The sequence below is a fragment of the Stegastes partitus genome, unplaced genomic scaffold, assembly GCF_000690725.1.
Source record: "Stegastes partitus isolate 25-593 unplaced genomic scaffold, Stegastes_partitus-1.0.2 Scaffold140, whole genome shotgun sequence".
In the NCBI taxonomy this organism is placed as follows: Eukaryota; Metazoa; Chordata; class Actinopteri; family Pomacentridae; genus Stegastes; species Stegastes partitus.
Genome location: NW_007577871.1, coordinates 185,894 through 201,795, shown reverse-complemented (window position 1 = coordinate 201,795; position 15,902 = coordinate 185,894). Strand labels below are relative to the sequence as shown.

Sequence of the window (15,902 nt, the reverse complement as noted above, 5' to 3'; positions counted from 1 at the left end):
AAGTGATATTTTTGTTTTTGGAGTAAAACATGTCATATCTGCTTAATCAGTTGTGAAAGTGAAGCAAAAATACTTCTTTTTTTTTTCTATCTTTTATGTGCTCAGGTGATATTTGAACATTAAAAACTATTCTATATGTTTTGTTTCATATTATTGTGACATCCACTGCATATGGTTTGGAAAATATCATATGTATGTATATCTATGCTTAACACAGCTAATGATCTAACATCAAGCCTTGCTGGCTTTAAATATATTGACCCACACATATTAATACTATCCTCGAAAGTGTTCACATTTTTATAATTTATCCGTTTTTGCAATGAATCAATTTCTGAAAATGTTCAATGCATCAAACTGCATAAGTGTACCAAGCTCTATGCTTTAATGAAAAATTAAACATATCAGCTCAGATTTGGCAAACCTTAACTAGACACCATTTTACACATTTATCGTGAGATGCATTTCGTGTGCACATGCAACCATTTTGGCCGCTCTAGGCACCCGTGCCGTAATTGCATGACAAGACAAGCAACAAAATCCAAACGGCGGCTGGCTTTACCGGGTTTTCTCTAACGATGGTCCATGTCAGCGCAGCTACCTGCAAACAGTCTTATGTGTAGTGCTGTAACGAAAAAGGTCAAATGGCTGGCAGCAGACTGGAGAGGTTTGGAACTGTGTTCACCCGGTAAGAGAGCAGCATTTTACTCGATATGTGCTTAGAATTCTTAAGTAACCAGAGAACTAACGTTACGTTTAGCCTATCTTAATGATCGGAAAAGATGATGTTGTTAAAGCAACAAACAAAGTGAAAGCGATGTTTCATATGTCAGACTGCGTGTTCTTTATTCGGAATAGCTACTGATAACAATTCTGTTTCACAGATCCAAGGTGTTGTTAATAGCAATCAGTGATCCTAAATAGGCAGGATCGATGATGCTGTCAGTCTTGTTAGCTGACATTGATAGCTTGTCGAGCAACACGGACTAATTATACGCTAGCGATACATCAGTAATATACCAAAATTCATGGATGGCACATTGTTGTGTCTCGATGGCACGTGGTTAAAGAGATGTGACCTTATGATGACATCATAGGTATGCGATTCACATTGAGCCATGTTCGATGGTGTATCAGCCATTTTAAAGTGCTGTTCCAATTCTCCTATGTTCATTTCGCGCTGTGCACAACAGCGACAGTAATGTTGAGGCGCACCAAAATGTAGTGTGCAGGAGCTTTACCCTGCATCGACCGACTTGAACGTCAGACGCTGCGGCCTGTGTGCGGTCAGCAGAAGAGGCTGACGCGCTAGCATTAGCTGCTAGCTAAAGTAGCCTCATAACCTTACGAGATTGTCGGGCGAGCGTCTCAGCTGTGAAATGGCTCTTCTCCTCCTCTGTCTGCGCAGGAGTTCAAAAAACAGTATAAACACCTTTCAGAAACATATTTGAAACTTAACTTGCTCGGTTAAATTGTCAATATGTTCATAACACGCTGTTAATCGGCTCACTTGTGAAATATTTGCTCGTCAGTTGTAGCAGCAGCGGGACTACTGCTGCTGTGAAAACAGTTGCTTTGAGGTGAATGACGGCTTTGTTATTCACAATGAATATATTGAAGGTTTGTATATGATAGTATAGTTACAGCTATGCAGATGGATACATCCATCCATCCATTATCTATACACCGCTTAATCCTCATTGGGGTCGCGGGGGACTGGAGCCCAGATGGATACAGTACAGCCAAAATGTGACTAATATTACATTATATAATGTATTTCAGTGCTGTGGAGAGATATTCTCGTTGCATCATGTACTTATGTGAAACACAAACAGTGGGCTATTAGCTCTGATGTGGTGCAGATGTTTGTTTATGCAGCAGAGATCATTACAGATATCATAATGATGCCTCACTGTTGCATTCAAGGAGTGACTGAACTGTATTTTCAGTCATCTGCCCTCATCCTTCATGAGTCTTCTATCTACTACCTAGTGAGTGATGGACCAAACCAAACAGCTCTGTTCTCCTTCATAGTTTGGTGTATGAACAACAATGACAAATGAGTGAAAGAAATGTTGGTACAAAGGAGGGCTGAGAATCTGAGTAAGCAAAAAGCTAAGCCTCAGGAACGGTGATCAAAATGTAATAATGAGCTGACACTACTCACTGCACCTATTAAGCCACTGTTCATTAGTTACAAGCTAAATGATGCAAGTCTTACTGTTTTTATGCACTTGTTTTATGCTATGTTACCCCTAAGCAACTGTCTGAATTTCAACTTTGATATAAAGTTACAAAGTTAAGATTTGCAATCAGTGAATTCATTTAATCATTTTGTGATGGCTTGATCAACAGGGTTCGAGATCTGATGCGCTCTGGAGTCATAAAGCAGTCAGAGAAACCCATTTGGTACGACGTGTACGAGGCTTTCCCCCCAAAGAGGGACCCACGTTATGTGAAGCCACATGCCAGACATGACATCAAGAAACAGGAGACTGTATCTGAGATCTTCTACCGAGAGGATAAAGTCAGAGCGTAAGTCAACCACTCACAGTGATAACAATAGTTATGCTTCCTTATGCCGACTCTGTGATGGATGAATCTCACTACTACATCAAGGATTCTTTGTATGTGTGTCAGTTCTTCGTTTTTGTTTTTTTTGTTTGTTTGTTTTTCTTTTGACAACCATGCTCTGATCCGCTTCAAATTTGGGAGGTGTTTTGCTGTGGACTCGAGGAAGTGCTGTGTCAAGTGTAAAGTGGTCAGGATGGATAGGTCTGGAGAAACCTAAAAATGTAACTACATTTAGGCTGCAGCGACTCAACAATGTGACAGCGTCCTCACTCATAGCATGATATAGGCTGCCAGGACTATCAACACTTCTCTGATCATGGACTTTGTTGCTACTTTTACTATTTCATCAAGCTCCAAGTGAAAAGAACTGTGATTGTTTAAAGTCGCCTTTCATACACTAGATTTTCTAAAGTCTGAAAACTGAACCAAGAGGAGGGGCAGAGATCTAGTTTTCTCTCAGACCACTTGAATTACAATATGCCGAAAGGTTGGTATGGAATTTTTACCCAGTGATGCCCCAAAAAAAATACAGCGTACCCCAGCTGAAAGAGAAGTATTTAACACTTCTAGCCTGATAGACCATTTTTGTGTCCATATTTACATTTCTCCTTTTTCCACCTCTGCAGGTATGCTACTTGATGCAAATTCTGAAGTGAATAAAATGACATTCATTTCTGTTAGGCAGTGAGCACATATACAGCGCCCTCCATAATTATTGGCACCCCATGTTAAGATGTGTTAGAAGCCTTAAAATAAATTCATTTTTTATTGCAGAAGCATATTCTCACACTGAAAATTGTAGAAAAATGTAACCTTCGACTCAACTCAAATGAATTGTTGGTAAAAGGGGGGTTGTACAAAGTATTAACATCAAGGGTGCTAATATTTGTGGCACACATGATTTGATGTAAAAGAATTATTTTTTAATGTGGGATTTTTTTTCACACTGAATAAATGCATTTGAATTAAAGGTTGAATTTTCCTCTTTTTTTCATTGTGGTCCTATATTATTTAGAAAAAAACTGAATTTGCTAGAAGCTAAAGAACACATCTTAACCAGGGGTGCCAATAATTATGGAGGGCGCTGTATCTTTAGGTCATACAGTATCCACAGCATCATGACTGTGATATTGCTAGATTTTGGACAGTTTGGTGTCTGGTGAGATGCAGGTAATAACTTTTCATAACACAAAATATGTTTCTTTCCTCGATTAAAAGCTATTGTAATAAAGCTACCAGCATTATATCAAATGATGGGAGAGCTGAATAGCATAAATTGTTTAGAAAAAAAATAGGATAAAGTCCTGGGGCTGCAAGGTGGCGCAGTTGGTAGCACTGTTGCCTCGCAGCAAGAAGGTTGCCGGTTCGCGTCCCGGTGGGGGCACCGGAATCTTTCTGCGTGGGGTTTGTGCAGCATGGGTTCTCTCCGGGTTCTCCGGCTTCCTCCCACACAGTCCAAAGACATGCTGAGGTTAATTGGTGATTCTAAATTGTCCGTAGGTGTGAATGTGAGTGTGCTTGGTTGTCTGTCTCCAAGTGTGGCCCTGTGATAGACTGGTGACCTGTCCAGGGTGTCCCCTGCCTTCGCCCTAAGTCAGCTGGAATAGGCTCCAGCCCCCCCGCGACCCTAGTGAGGATTAAGCGGTGTATAGAAAGAGAAAGATCCCAGGCGTTTTAACCGGGATGCGAACTGGGGATCTTCTAGTTACGAGGCGATGGTGCTAACCACCGAGCCACCTTGCAGCCCCTGTTTAAAAACAAAAAAGATCATTAGGTGAATCACTGAATGCATTATATAGAATGAGGGTTAACCTGGGGCTGGTTAGTTGTCTCGAAGCGTTTGCTAAATAGGAGTTTTAATGTTAACATTTTAATAACCTTATGCAGTCAGTGTGGGGGTGAAGTAGTTTGGATGAGAATTTGGTCAGTGATATAAAGAAACCTTGAAGTAGCAGTGCTTCAGACACAGCAGTTTGCCCATTCCATCTTGAATGGGCTTTTTACTATCACTGTAAAAATAACACATTGATCAAGTGTGTTGTGATTCATTCCCCCCTCTCACTATTTATTTACTTACTTACTTATTTGATAGATATGTGGTAATTTGTGTGTACTATTTCATTTAGTGCAACACAGGCACTTCTACCATTGCTGCAGTGATATCAAGTTAAAGGATTAATCTCAGTTGTCTAAAAAATCGTTTATCTCTGTGGCGACCATCATCGGAATCATCAGTGCTGGATGGAAGTTCAAGACCACTCCTCTCTATCTAAGCAACACTGTGCATCTGCTGAAGTACTTGAAAGATTTCATATGCACATTATGTCCTTAGACAGTAGTTTAATTCAGCCATTTTTTAAAAAATGTATTAGTTCCATTGAAATATATTAAGTGATTTACATTAATATGACTGTTAGAAATTGTTAATGAAATTTGCCATTTACTTATGCTCATTTGGATATACAGAGAGATCTGTGTTTGTCTGAAAGTCAGTTTTTGCTCATGTCATTAGTCGAAGTTCAGAGGAATTTATAACGGCTCCACTCACCACAATTGTGTGTCTTTCAGGAGATTCTATGAGGAGTATGAGGCGGAGTTTTTCGATCTCTCCAAATCAAACTTTGTTTCTACATGTCAGAGGTATGTTTGGTGGTGTTCTATAAAAAAAGTAAAAACAAAGGTGTGTATGTGTGCAGGTGTGCGTGTGTGCGTGCGTGTGCATGTAGGCTGTGGCATTTCAATAATGCTTCATTGGTACTAAGGGGCCAAAAGTGAGTCAACAAACTATCCATCATCACCACCAGCCTGAACCGTTGATACAAGGCAGGATGGATCCATAGTTTCATGTTATTTATGCCAAATTCTGACCCTACCATCTGAATGACACACCAGATACCAAGAATGTGTTTTTTAAAAAATGCATCTTTCTCACAAAAAAAAAACACATACATTTTGATCCTTCAATAATTATCTGTAGGTGATCTGAAATTTTTTTAAGATGCATGTGTTAAATTATTCCACCATGAATAATTAAAAGTTACAGGAGTCATTGGAATATGAACACTGCCGTGATATGCATGGTCTTTACGAGTGTATGAAAACTTTTGTTCATAACTGTATGTGTATATATATTTAAACAGATGAAATGTTTCCATATATTTTAAAATATGATCCAAATTAACGGTGTCCATCGACAGTACTAAATGTTTGCTTTTCTTTTACTTTGACCAACAGGTTTGTAGAGAAGTACACAGAGTTAAAGAGTAACAGCGAGATGGATGACTCTGCTCTGTTTACGGAGACTGGGAAGGCTCTACTCAAAGAGGGACTTATCCTGAGACGTAAAGAAATTCACTTTGTGAGGATCTTTCTATATTATTGCCGTTTAGTACTAGGTGGATCAGGCCTTTTGTGTTAGTTACTTGAAGCATTTATGGGAAGAAGAAAAAAAAACAAACAAAAAAAACTTTTTCATATCTTTTTATGGATCAAACTACTTTTTCACTTGAGCGAAAAGGGTTTTTGTTTTTTGTTTTTTGTTTTTTAGATTTAGGCTTTTTTACGTCCCTAAATTTCCAACACACTGTTTCAAATTCCCCAAGGGCCCTCCTCAGGACAAAAGAAATAGAAAATGGATGGATGTTTCAAATTCAAAATTTGATTTTTCAGAGATTACAAAAGTTCACAGTCACACAACCTGTCCAAATATTCCATAACCTTCAGTGAGAAATTATATATTAAAACAAAGTATTAAAGTCTCTGCGGGAATTGATTATCCATTATCCATCCATCCATTATCTATTCCCTGCTTTCTCCTCTGTCCCCTTGTGGGCGTGCTGGAATCTGTCCCAGCTGACTTAGGGTGAAGGGGCAGGGTTCATCCTGGACACTGTTAAGAGTCTATCACAGGGCCACAAAGAGAGACAGAAAACCAAGCACACTCACATTCACACCTACGGGCAATATGCAATCACCATTTAACCTCAGCATGTCTTTGGACTCTAGGAGAAAGCACCCAGTGAGAATCCACACAGGCACCAGGAGAACATGCAAACTCCACACAGAATGACCTCAGGCCAAGAATTGAACCCAGGACATTCCAGCTACCAAAACACTGTTTGGTGTATCAAAGTTCATTTCATTCAAAAAAAAAATCCCTTCCTAAAATCGGTAAGATGTAACTACACTGTTGGTTCATCTAGATTGTGCCGATCTATTGAGTCACCATGTCTCTCTCCACCCAGTCCCACCTATTTACTGCAGCTCAGGTACATCAGCTCACCAACATTATTCAAACACAGTAAAATCACTCACTGAAGCTCAACAGGAAATAGTAATATTAAAGTAAATTAGGCGTATATGATGAAACTGGATACTGATTTTCCCGAAAAGACGAAAAAGTTGTCCTGCAATTTGCTCAGAATAAAATCTATACACTTCATTTTATAACACTGTGACTCTGTGGTCATTAAACTTACTGTCAGGTTATCAAGTTGTCATTCAGTGGAACAGTTTGTGCATAATAGTATTGATAGTCGCTTATAGACACGCCAACACTGATCTATCATTTCTCAGATTGTGAACATTTTTGGTGATGATGTGAATATTTCAGGGCAGCGATGGTTTTAAGAATGCTGACAAGATTGACAGAAAAGTGGTTCAACGCAGTTTAAAAGTGACTTTAAAAGTGTTTAGTCTTAAAGGGTAATTCTGGTTTTAACCTGGTATATTTCTCATTTATAAGTGTTAGTGGTGCTCAAGCATAGGAAGTTTTCCAAAGAATGTGATTTTTAAATTAATCATTTTAAACGATGTGTGCTTACAGTGCTTTTTTTTTTTTGTCCTGCAGATATCAGAAGAGTCCAGGAGTCCAGTGCTCGAGCTGGAACTAACAGATATGTTGGCAGAACAGCAGGCAGTTGGTGCTGACACAGATACACCACACACATCATAGCCTTCAGAAGGATCATTTTATGAGGTGCATATTTGCCACAGCATACAGAATGTTTTGCTTCTTTAAAAGTGAGGGTCATCTGTACAAAATGAGAATTCAACCACTAAGCCATTCATGTCGATGTTTCTTAGATGAAACAGTGTTCTGCACCAACAGCAGGATGTTGTTTCTAAGAAATCAAAAAAGTAACAAACCTTTACACAAACGGGCCAAAAAAAACTGGAAACGCTGTATGCATATGTTATACAAATATGTGAAAATGTGTTAATAAAGTTATTATTCTAACTTGTTAATATGTGGCATTATTTGAACTTGCCTGAAAAACAACTGTTTTTCTAAATGCAGTACGATGTGTACTGTATACACTGCATATAAAAATACACTCACAAATTTAAGGGGTAGAAAGGATAGTTTCTTATTGCACCAGCTCTGCCTCATTCAGGTTCAAACCCTGAAAGGATTGACCCGATAGCGTTTGTGCTGAAGAGCAACCAATGCTTTCTGTGTCTACAAGGGTGTGCAAGTCTCCATGCAGGCTATGTTTGCGACCACGTGTGCTGTGCACTGTATGAGGACATTCTTAATCTTCCACATGAAGACTGTTGTATTTCACATAGTTACTGGACTTGGTTTGATGTGTACAGGCTTTCCGTCAACAGAGCTCAAACACAGTGGGAAGTTCTAAATTCTCCAGACATCTTGTGCAATCACTGTGCCTAAAGAATAATCATATTGACATGGTGCTACCGCTCAATCTGTGAGTAGCTGCTGTACCCTTTATAAAGTGCAAAGTCACAGTCATACTTTTGGACACGTCCACAGATTTCTGTGTTCGGTATGATGAGCAAGGGACTGTGTAGCAGACCAACATGTACCTATTGTAACATGAATGAAACTGTGTTTGCTGTCCGTGTTCAAACTCCACATCAGTCTTGTGTGGATGCAGAAATCATGAATTGGACTTTGGGGTTTTAATCCAATAGAGGTGTAAGAATAGAATAGAATAGAATAGAATAGAGTAGAATAGAATGCTTTTTATTGGTATCCTACACGAAGTACAACGAAATTAAAAGCCCAATAAGTTTGTGCCAGTTTATTGTTGTTGTTATTATTTTACCTTTTATGCCAGAGCTCAGATTACCATGAGCTGCAATGAGCTGGTACTTGACCAAATAACTGGAAATTATGTACAAATGTTTTCCAAGAAATATGAGCCCATTCAGCCACATGGTGGCACTGTAGTTAAGGCCCAAAAATGCAGTTTTGGAAAGGCATGCCCTCAGACAGGACAGACTGAATCCAGTTTAAGGTGTTCTGCAAAAAAGCTTCTAGACTACAATGGTGCATGATGTTTTGTTTTTTTACTGACTTGCATTTTGTTCAGTGAGGTGAAATATAGTATTTAACTATATTGTTATTATTATTATCAGGAATACTTGGCTCAAGAGTAATGCCTTTTTAAAAAGGTGAGAGGAGGAGCAAATTGCTCTGCCTATCCCCAGATGGGCCTATAAAATACACAAACCTCAATGTAAATATGTGAACACAAACTCAAAAAAACACAAAACTCAGAACTCAACAAAATAAATACACTCAGAACAATACAAGACAATACACCAGATGCAAATTATACGACAATAAAAGCCGTCTGCCACCCCTTAGCTCATTTAGTGAAATGGGATATTGGATCAGAGGATACACTAACACATTCTCGCTCATAGTTCCTCCACCAGCCTCTTTGATCCTTGGTCCTTGAAATGCATTTTAGGAAGAGACACATTCTTTGTGATGCTGCATCAAGGTGGATTTCTGGGCCACAGGCAAGAGGACAAGAAAGATGAGGATGCTGAAATTATTGAAACAAGGTGAGTCTAATTTACATGAATCGTATTCAACGTGTGTTTGAGTCTGATCAAAAGTCACCAACATTTACAGCCACTGTTTTATCAGCATAATCCTTGGCACATGCTGGCTTGTTTATGGGTGTGGATGACTTGCATTTAGCGCTTGTTAATGTGACAGAGGTCGTAGTAAATTATATACTCAACACATTATCTCCAGCATGGCAATGTTTAACAAAGCTATAGATGCATCAGCTGTAGTTGCAACTGGGATTACTGTCATCCATGGACACATGGAAATATTCCCAGTCCCACACTTTGCAGCAGATGAGAATATCACATTTATCCAAGGAGCTAGTCATTAAAGGAGGAGTTTAAATACCATGCTTCACTGGTGTTAGTGGAGCATACAAGGAATCTTGAAACCCAATGGATCTTGAACAATTCAGAGGAGTTACTGGGGTTTTGTTAAGACAAAGCCATTCTCTCAGATAAAATAGTGAAATATAGATGCGTAAATGCCCCGAGTGTTCCTCTTTACTATCAGAACAGATGATAAAGTATGACTCAAATAACCATCTTGATTCTTTGAGAAATAAGTGTGCCTACATATTTTAAATCTTTGGTCTGCAGAAGCCAACACTGTAGTACAAAGCAAACAAGCATTATCATTACTTCTTTTTCTAAAGCCTTGATATGCTATAAACCAACTGCTTGTTGAACTCTACAACAATTGTGGGGCTGTATACAAGTTCAAACTATCTGACAGTCCTACCCACGTTATCCAATAAGTGTAGAGGTGTGTGAAGCTGTTAAAGTAAACAGGTTGAATGTCTCTCAAAATGTAGTACAGGAACACTAAAAACCATGTAGGGGGCAATGGCCAATCCGGCAAGAGAGTAAGTAGTTTCTACAAAGCGAGGCCGCCCTGATCATTGCTGCCATTGGGCCAAATTGGCAGCCAGTGTGCTTTGTGGTGTTGGTGTCTTCCTGTCTTGCCTCAGACTGGCATGTGTGGTGGTTTGCAGACTTCGGATCAGCTTTATCATTTTTTTTAGAAGCCTGCTTTAAGTGGAATATATTTTTGCTTTGATTGGAAATAAATAGCTTTTTCTCATACAATCAGTTTCCTATTTCTTCAACACAGTTTTTTTTTTTACATCATTTACGACTTCCCTCATCCCCTAGTTTCACAGGGATCTAACTGCATGTACTGCTACAGATATGCTTAAAAGAGCATGTTTGAAGAGAACCAAAGCTTTGTGCAAACTACAGTTTTTAACAATAAATACAGAGAGACTGCCATCTTATACATGAGGTAGATGGACAATAGAGCAATGGAACAGAAATGAGGGAACAAATACAAACAAATGTGATATACAGTATATAGAGTGCTTCAGGGTTGTGATTCAGAAAGAATTGTTCTGGTAGTTAGAGTGATTGAAAAGTTCATCCTGTTGGAACAAACTGTTCTTGTCTCTGGCTGTTTTGGTTTTCAGTGCTCTGTTGTGCTTACCAGGAAGGAAGGAGTTGGAACAGGGTTTGATGTTACCTGCCCCACAGGAAAGCAGTATATTCTGCCTGTCTGCCTTCATCACCTTGATGTGTTTTTTTTTTGTTTTTGTTTTTTAAATGACCACTAAAACCTGTACGACAATATTCCTGGTAAAACTCAGTGATTCAAAATAACAATATTTTGTGACATGCACAGACTACTGGCTGTATCAGTTCATCAAAGCAGTGCTGGAATGTGTTAAGTAATTATGATTTCCACATTTTTATTTTACGTTTATAGCTATCTGTTGAAACTTAACTTTGTCGGGGTTTTTTTATAAACCTGAAGTTGCTCACCTTAAATGAAATGCAGCAAATCATTTTATTAAAATCTGAAACCAAATGATCTTTAGAATGTACTTTTTATAAATTAGTTAAAAGTTTTTTTGTTTGTTTATTTTCTGTCAATAATATTTTTGTTTTAGCAACAACTATAAATTCCACTTTAAAGCAGTGTTACCAAAACCTTGTTCACAAATTACACTTATGAGACTATGCACAATGAAATGACAACTGATTAAAACTCTGACGATGATGCCTACAGTGACCGCGGCGCAGCAGGCCAAACCATGAACGAGTGGAAAACATGTTTGCAGCGTTCATTTTCAATTCACGCAGCACTCACATTTATGCAGTCTGTTCCAGTAGGTAGCATCAGTTTCATCACATGATCTAGTTAAACATGACTTTATATTACTATTTGCAGTAAACAACTAGAATAAAATGAAAGGCAGCTTTATGCACTAGTGTTTTAAAACAAGCATGTACAGAATTAGAGACGCCTTGCTGATACATATTTAAACAATTAGCAGACATATAAGTAGAAAAAGGAGGAAAACATTTTAAAAGAAAGCAGAAAAGGCTGAGGTTTGTCAGAAGCTCTGGAGTAGCAGGGTAGACCTTACTTCAGGTTTGAGGCAGAAGCGTTACAATAAACTGTAACTGTTTTTGATTATTCTTTTTCTTAATTTCTGTGATTACAAAGCCGCTCTCAGATTAAGACCTCAGCACCACCCAGTGACAACATGGAGGACTAGTCTCGTGTAGAATTCAACCACTCTTTTTGCAGTTCTTTGTCGTAACATTCAAGTATATTTCTGTCATATTTTGTAAATAATTGTAGAGTCAAAAATACCACATCATGAACTGTTAGAGAAACCTGTAGTTGCTTCAGTATGAGAATAATACCATACACCTGGAGACACACCAGTACTGATTGAATAATAAGAAAATGTAACTTGTCTGATATATATCCTACCCTTCCTGTCCTGTCACCTGACTTCTGGTATACAGCCCTTTACACTTGTTATCAGCTGACACCCAGTTCAATGACAAGCACGCTTCTGTTTTCAGCACTGACTGTTCGCTGACCCAGGAGGACAAGAGAAATATCAATAATAATTGTTTTCTTATATGATGATGGTTTTCTTTAACAGCAATGACAAATCTAATGTAAGGTAAAGAAAAAAAAAACTGGCATGCTATGTACAGACTGTGTATTCTGCTAATAATCCATTCATCCAGTCGCAGGGGGGCTGAAGCCTCTCCCAGTTTATGTACAGACATGGAGACACAACAAAGCACACACACATTCACACCGGGGATCAATTTAGAATTTCCAATTAACCTCAGCATGTCTTTGGACTGCATGTTCTCCCCATGCAGCGTGGGTTCTCTCCAGGCTCTCCGGCTTCCTCCCACAAGTCCAAAAACATGTTGAGGTTAACTGGTGATTCTAAATTTCTAAATTGTCCGTAGGTGTGAATGTGAGTGTGCTTGGTTGTCTGTCTCTAAGTGTAGCCCTGCGATAGACTGGTCGACCCGTCCAGGGTGTCCCCTGCCTTCACCCTAAGTCAGCTGGGATAGACTCCAGCCCCCCCGCAACCCTAGTGAGGATTAAGCGGTGTATAGACAATGGATGGATGGATGGATGGATGTCTTTGGACTGCCATATAGACAGCACATTTTTCCTGAAGTAGGTAGGAAAAGCTGACGTTCTTTGTTTTGTTTTTTTTAGAGCTGAACAGCCTGTTTAAAACAGCCCTAAAACTAGGGGTTGTGCAGTCATGGTAGAATCAACCACCTTTGCAGTATTTTGAGCTGAAAATCAGAAAGACATACTGTGGGACTGTCAACAAACCTGACAAACAGAAAAGAGGCTTCTGTGGCATTTATATGTTCTGTATGTGGACTACATTTAAATCAGCTGAACAAAATTCCAAGGGCTTGTACAGAAGTGACCTTTTTTCTTTTCAGACTTTCAAAATATGTTTCATTAAATTGTAAACTGTTGATTACCTAAAGTATGTTTTCATTTCTACTCATTCCATTTGCCATATTCAGACAGCTAACATTTATGAAATATTCCTAATATTAAAACCAACTGTACAAAAGAAAGATGTTCTTTGTCAATATATTTTTATTTTTATTTTTTTTAATTCTTCAACCCTTGCTTTTTACTTACACTTTTACATTTATATTTTTTCTTTACTTTTTATTACAAGAATTTTTACTTTTACTTGAATAAATGTTCTCGGAATCTTTACATTCTAGCTAATCACACTGTTGTCCAAGTCACAATGTGCTTGATATCCATATTAACGTGTCACACTTGGAAAGAAAGGATAAGCCCATATCTTGGAAATGTTCGAGCATTAGGATTAAAGTAACCTTAATAAAGGTCACAAAAAGGCTATGCTGTTAGAGAACTGTCCCTCTGAGAATTTTACAGGTCGAAGAGTAATTACACATTGTAGTCATTATAGGTTTATTGTTCAGGATTGTTATTATAGTTATAATATAGTTGTTTGTTATGGATAGTTTTTCAATGTTTTTGAAAACACAGCAAAGCACAATATGGTTAAAAACTTACATATTAGCATTAAGGCTTAATATAACACCAGTGTGCTATATTAAGAACTCAAAGACTAAAGCTTGTCGTCAACATCTGCACAGCAGTCATAAATAAAAGTACTTCAAAAAGTTTTCAGCCTCAACCAGAAACAGGGGGCATAGCTCACATTTTGGGACATGACTGCATTCTTTAAAGATTTATAGAACTGTCACCGTTGTATACTCTCACAGAGCTTTTGCCTGCACTGCCCAGTTTAATCTCTGAGGCTGTAAATGACCACAGGCCAGGTCAGCTTTGATATCGGATAAGAAGGAACTACATCAACATCCCAAACATTAATTATCTCAACATGTTAAACACTGGGAACAAAAAAACACCAGAGAAAAACATTTGTGTCTACATATTTTTTCCACCTGCAGAATTCAACAGGAACTGATCTGTTACCCTTAGTTTTCACGAACTCAGTTGTCATTCATGTGCCAATTAAAGCCACAAAAATGGCCGTGTATCTTTATTTGTGATAAGAGGGGATAGGGGCAGGTTTTAATGCAAATCCACTTTCATGCCAAAATAGGAGTCAAAATTACACAAACCACAACAAGAATTCAACATTTTATGTACAGTTTTAAAACTTTCCATTTGGTTCCCAACACAAACAAACAAAAAGCAAGATTTTTTTATGTTTTTTTAAAATGATAACATTTTTTCCCTTGTCTCATGTGGAGCTTAGAGAAGGCCAACAAAATATATAAAAACAGTGTTTAAATTCCTGTTTTTATTAAAGCATTTAATTATCCTCACAGAATAATCCAGTCCTCTCAATTGCAATACACTACAAATTTACCCCCAAAAATCAGATTCATTTGTGGTAAAAAATCCAAGAAGCATGATTATTGAAATTTCATAACATATACAAACATGTTTGGGGTTTTTTGTTTGTTTGTTTTTTTAATACAGGGAAGGAAAATTAAGTAAAGGTGAATACATGATTCATATGTCACAGATTAAAAAAACAAAAAAATGCTGTGTCCATCTTGAAACCTTCTCCACCAAAATATGTAAAACTGCTGCCAGGCAGTTCTTAAAAACTCAACGTGTATTTTTACATTTCATAAACTCGAAATACCTGAATTCTCTTCTAGAAAGAAAATTCAAATTCAGTGTGTACTGTTGGTGTGCACTACTGTCCCATAATGCAATACTTAAGGAAAACTGCTCAAAGTTTCAAAACCTTATAGCTGTGGCTGGAGGTAAAACAATTTCTTCTAAAACTAAGCAATGTAAATTTTTGCCAAAAGATCTTACTTTTTGAGTACTATGCTGGTAACAGCTATCTAAAGAAATTCTTCACTCAGAGTCCACTTACGACCATTTTCAGAACTTTAAAAACAGCAGCATCTTACAGTCTTCAACAACAATTAGAATCTGCAAAGTTGTCTTACTGTGTGACCACATGTATTGCGTTTGTCTTTCTACAATATCTGCCTATGGCAGTTAAGGAGTACAGGCTGGGTTACACTAAAGAATTAGTTTGTGAATGAAAGATAAAAACAGAAAAAGTAATGTCAAGAATGAAAAAGGAAAAAAAGAGAAGTTGAAACTCTGCCTATTTTTTTCTCACCTCTGCACTTTCAGAAGTTACAGAAATTGTCATCTACACCTTCCTTCCCTTTCTCATCTTGCACTGATGTACAGGTGTGAGCTCAGGCCTGAGACGTCTCTGTATAGTATGCAACAAAGCACAAATCTGATGTCATTCCAAAGTACTGTTAAGCTGCTTTCCACACTAGGTAAAGACTGGATCTATGGGAAACAATCTATGGTTACATTTTAGACAGCTAAAATGCTTGGATAAGTTTAAGGAAGTTTAAAAGGGAAACATGAATACACAAAATGCAGATCTGCATGACACAAGCTCTTGTTTCATGCAAGAATCATCATTATATGATGTTACTCCCATGGATAAAGAGCTGGAATAACAAAATGAAAACAGAATGACAAAATTCTGCTTGACAACCTGAGCAAACTCAATGTTCTACTACAGACTAGAAGCTATAGAATCTGGTACCTTTACATTACAAAGCCTATTTTCACAAAGATTGTAACATTACAGAAAAAAGCACTC

The 15,902-nt window shown here is 37.9% G+C and overlaps 1 protein-coding gene across 2 annotated transcripts; it reads left to right on the top strand.

Moving 5' to 3' along the window:
- Positions 1–530: 530 nt before the first annotated feature.
- On the top strand, positions 531–7,821 carry mrps23 (mitochondrial ribosomal protein S23). 2 transcript variants are annotated; one of them, XM_008278974.1, is made up of 5 exons: positions 535–688; positions 2,356–2,535; positions 5,143–5,214; positions 5,809–5,932; positions 7,424–7,821. In XM_008278974.1, exons 1-5 carry the CDS (start codon positions 645–647, stop codon positions 7,526–7,528), a joined length of 525 nt encoding a protein of 174 aa, XP_008277196.1. In that variant the 5' UTR covers positions 535–644; the 3' UTR covers positions 7,529–7,821. The 2 variants fall into 2 exon arrangements, with proteins under 2 accessions (XP_008277197.1, XP_008277196.1); XM_008278975.1 differs by lacking the exon at positions 5,143–5,214 and having other exon boundaries at positions 531–688.
- Positions 7,822–15,902: the final 8,081 nt, after the last annotated feature.

What these genes read in the sequence shown, in the direction of transcription:
- mrps23 (XM_008278974.1), top strand. Translation starts at nt 645, where the DNA reads ATGGCTGGCAGCAGACTGGAGAGGTTTGGAACTGTGTTCACCCG. An exon ending in TTTGTTTCTACATGTCAGAG is followed by an intron (nt 5,215 to 5,808) that starts GTATGTTTGGTG and finishes TTTGACCAACAG; the next exon opens with GTTTGTAGAGAAGTACACAG. An exon ending in GACGTAAAGAAATTCACTTT is followed by an intron (nt 5,933 to 7,423) that starts GTGAGGATCTTT and finishes TTTGTCCTGCAG; the next exon opens with ATATCAGAAGAGTCCAGGAG.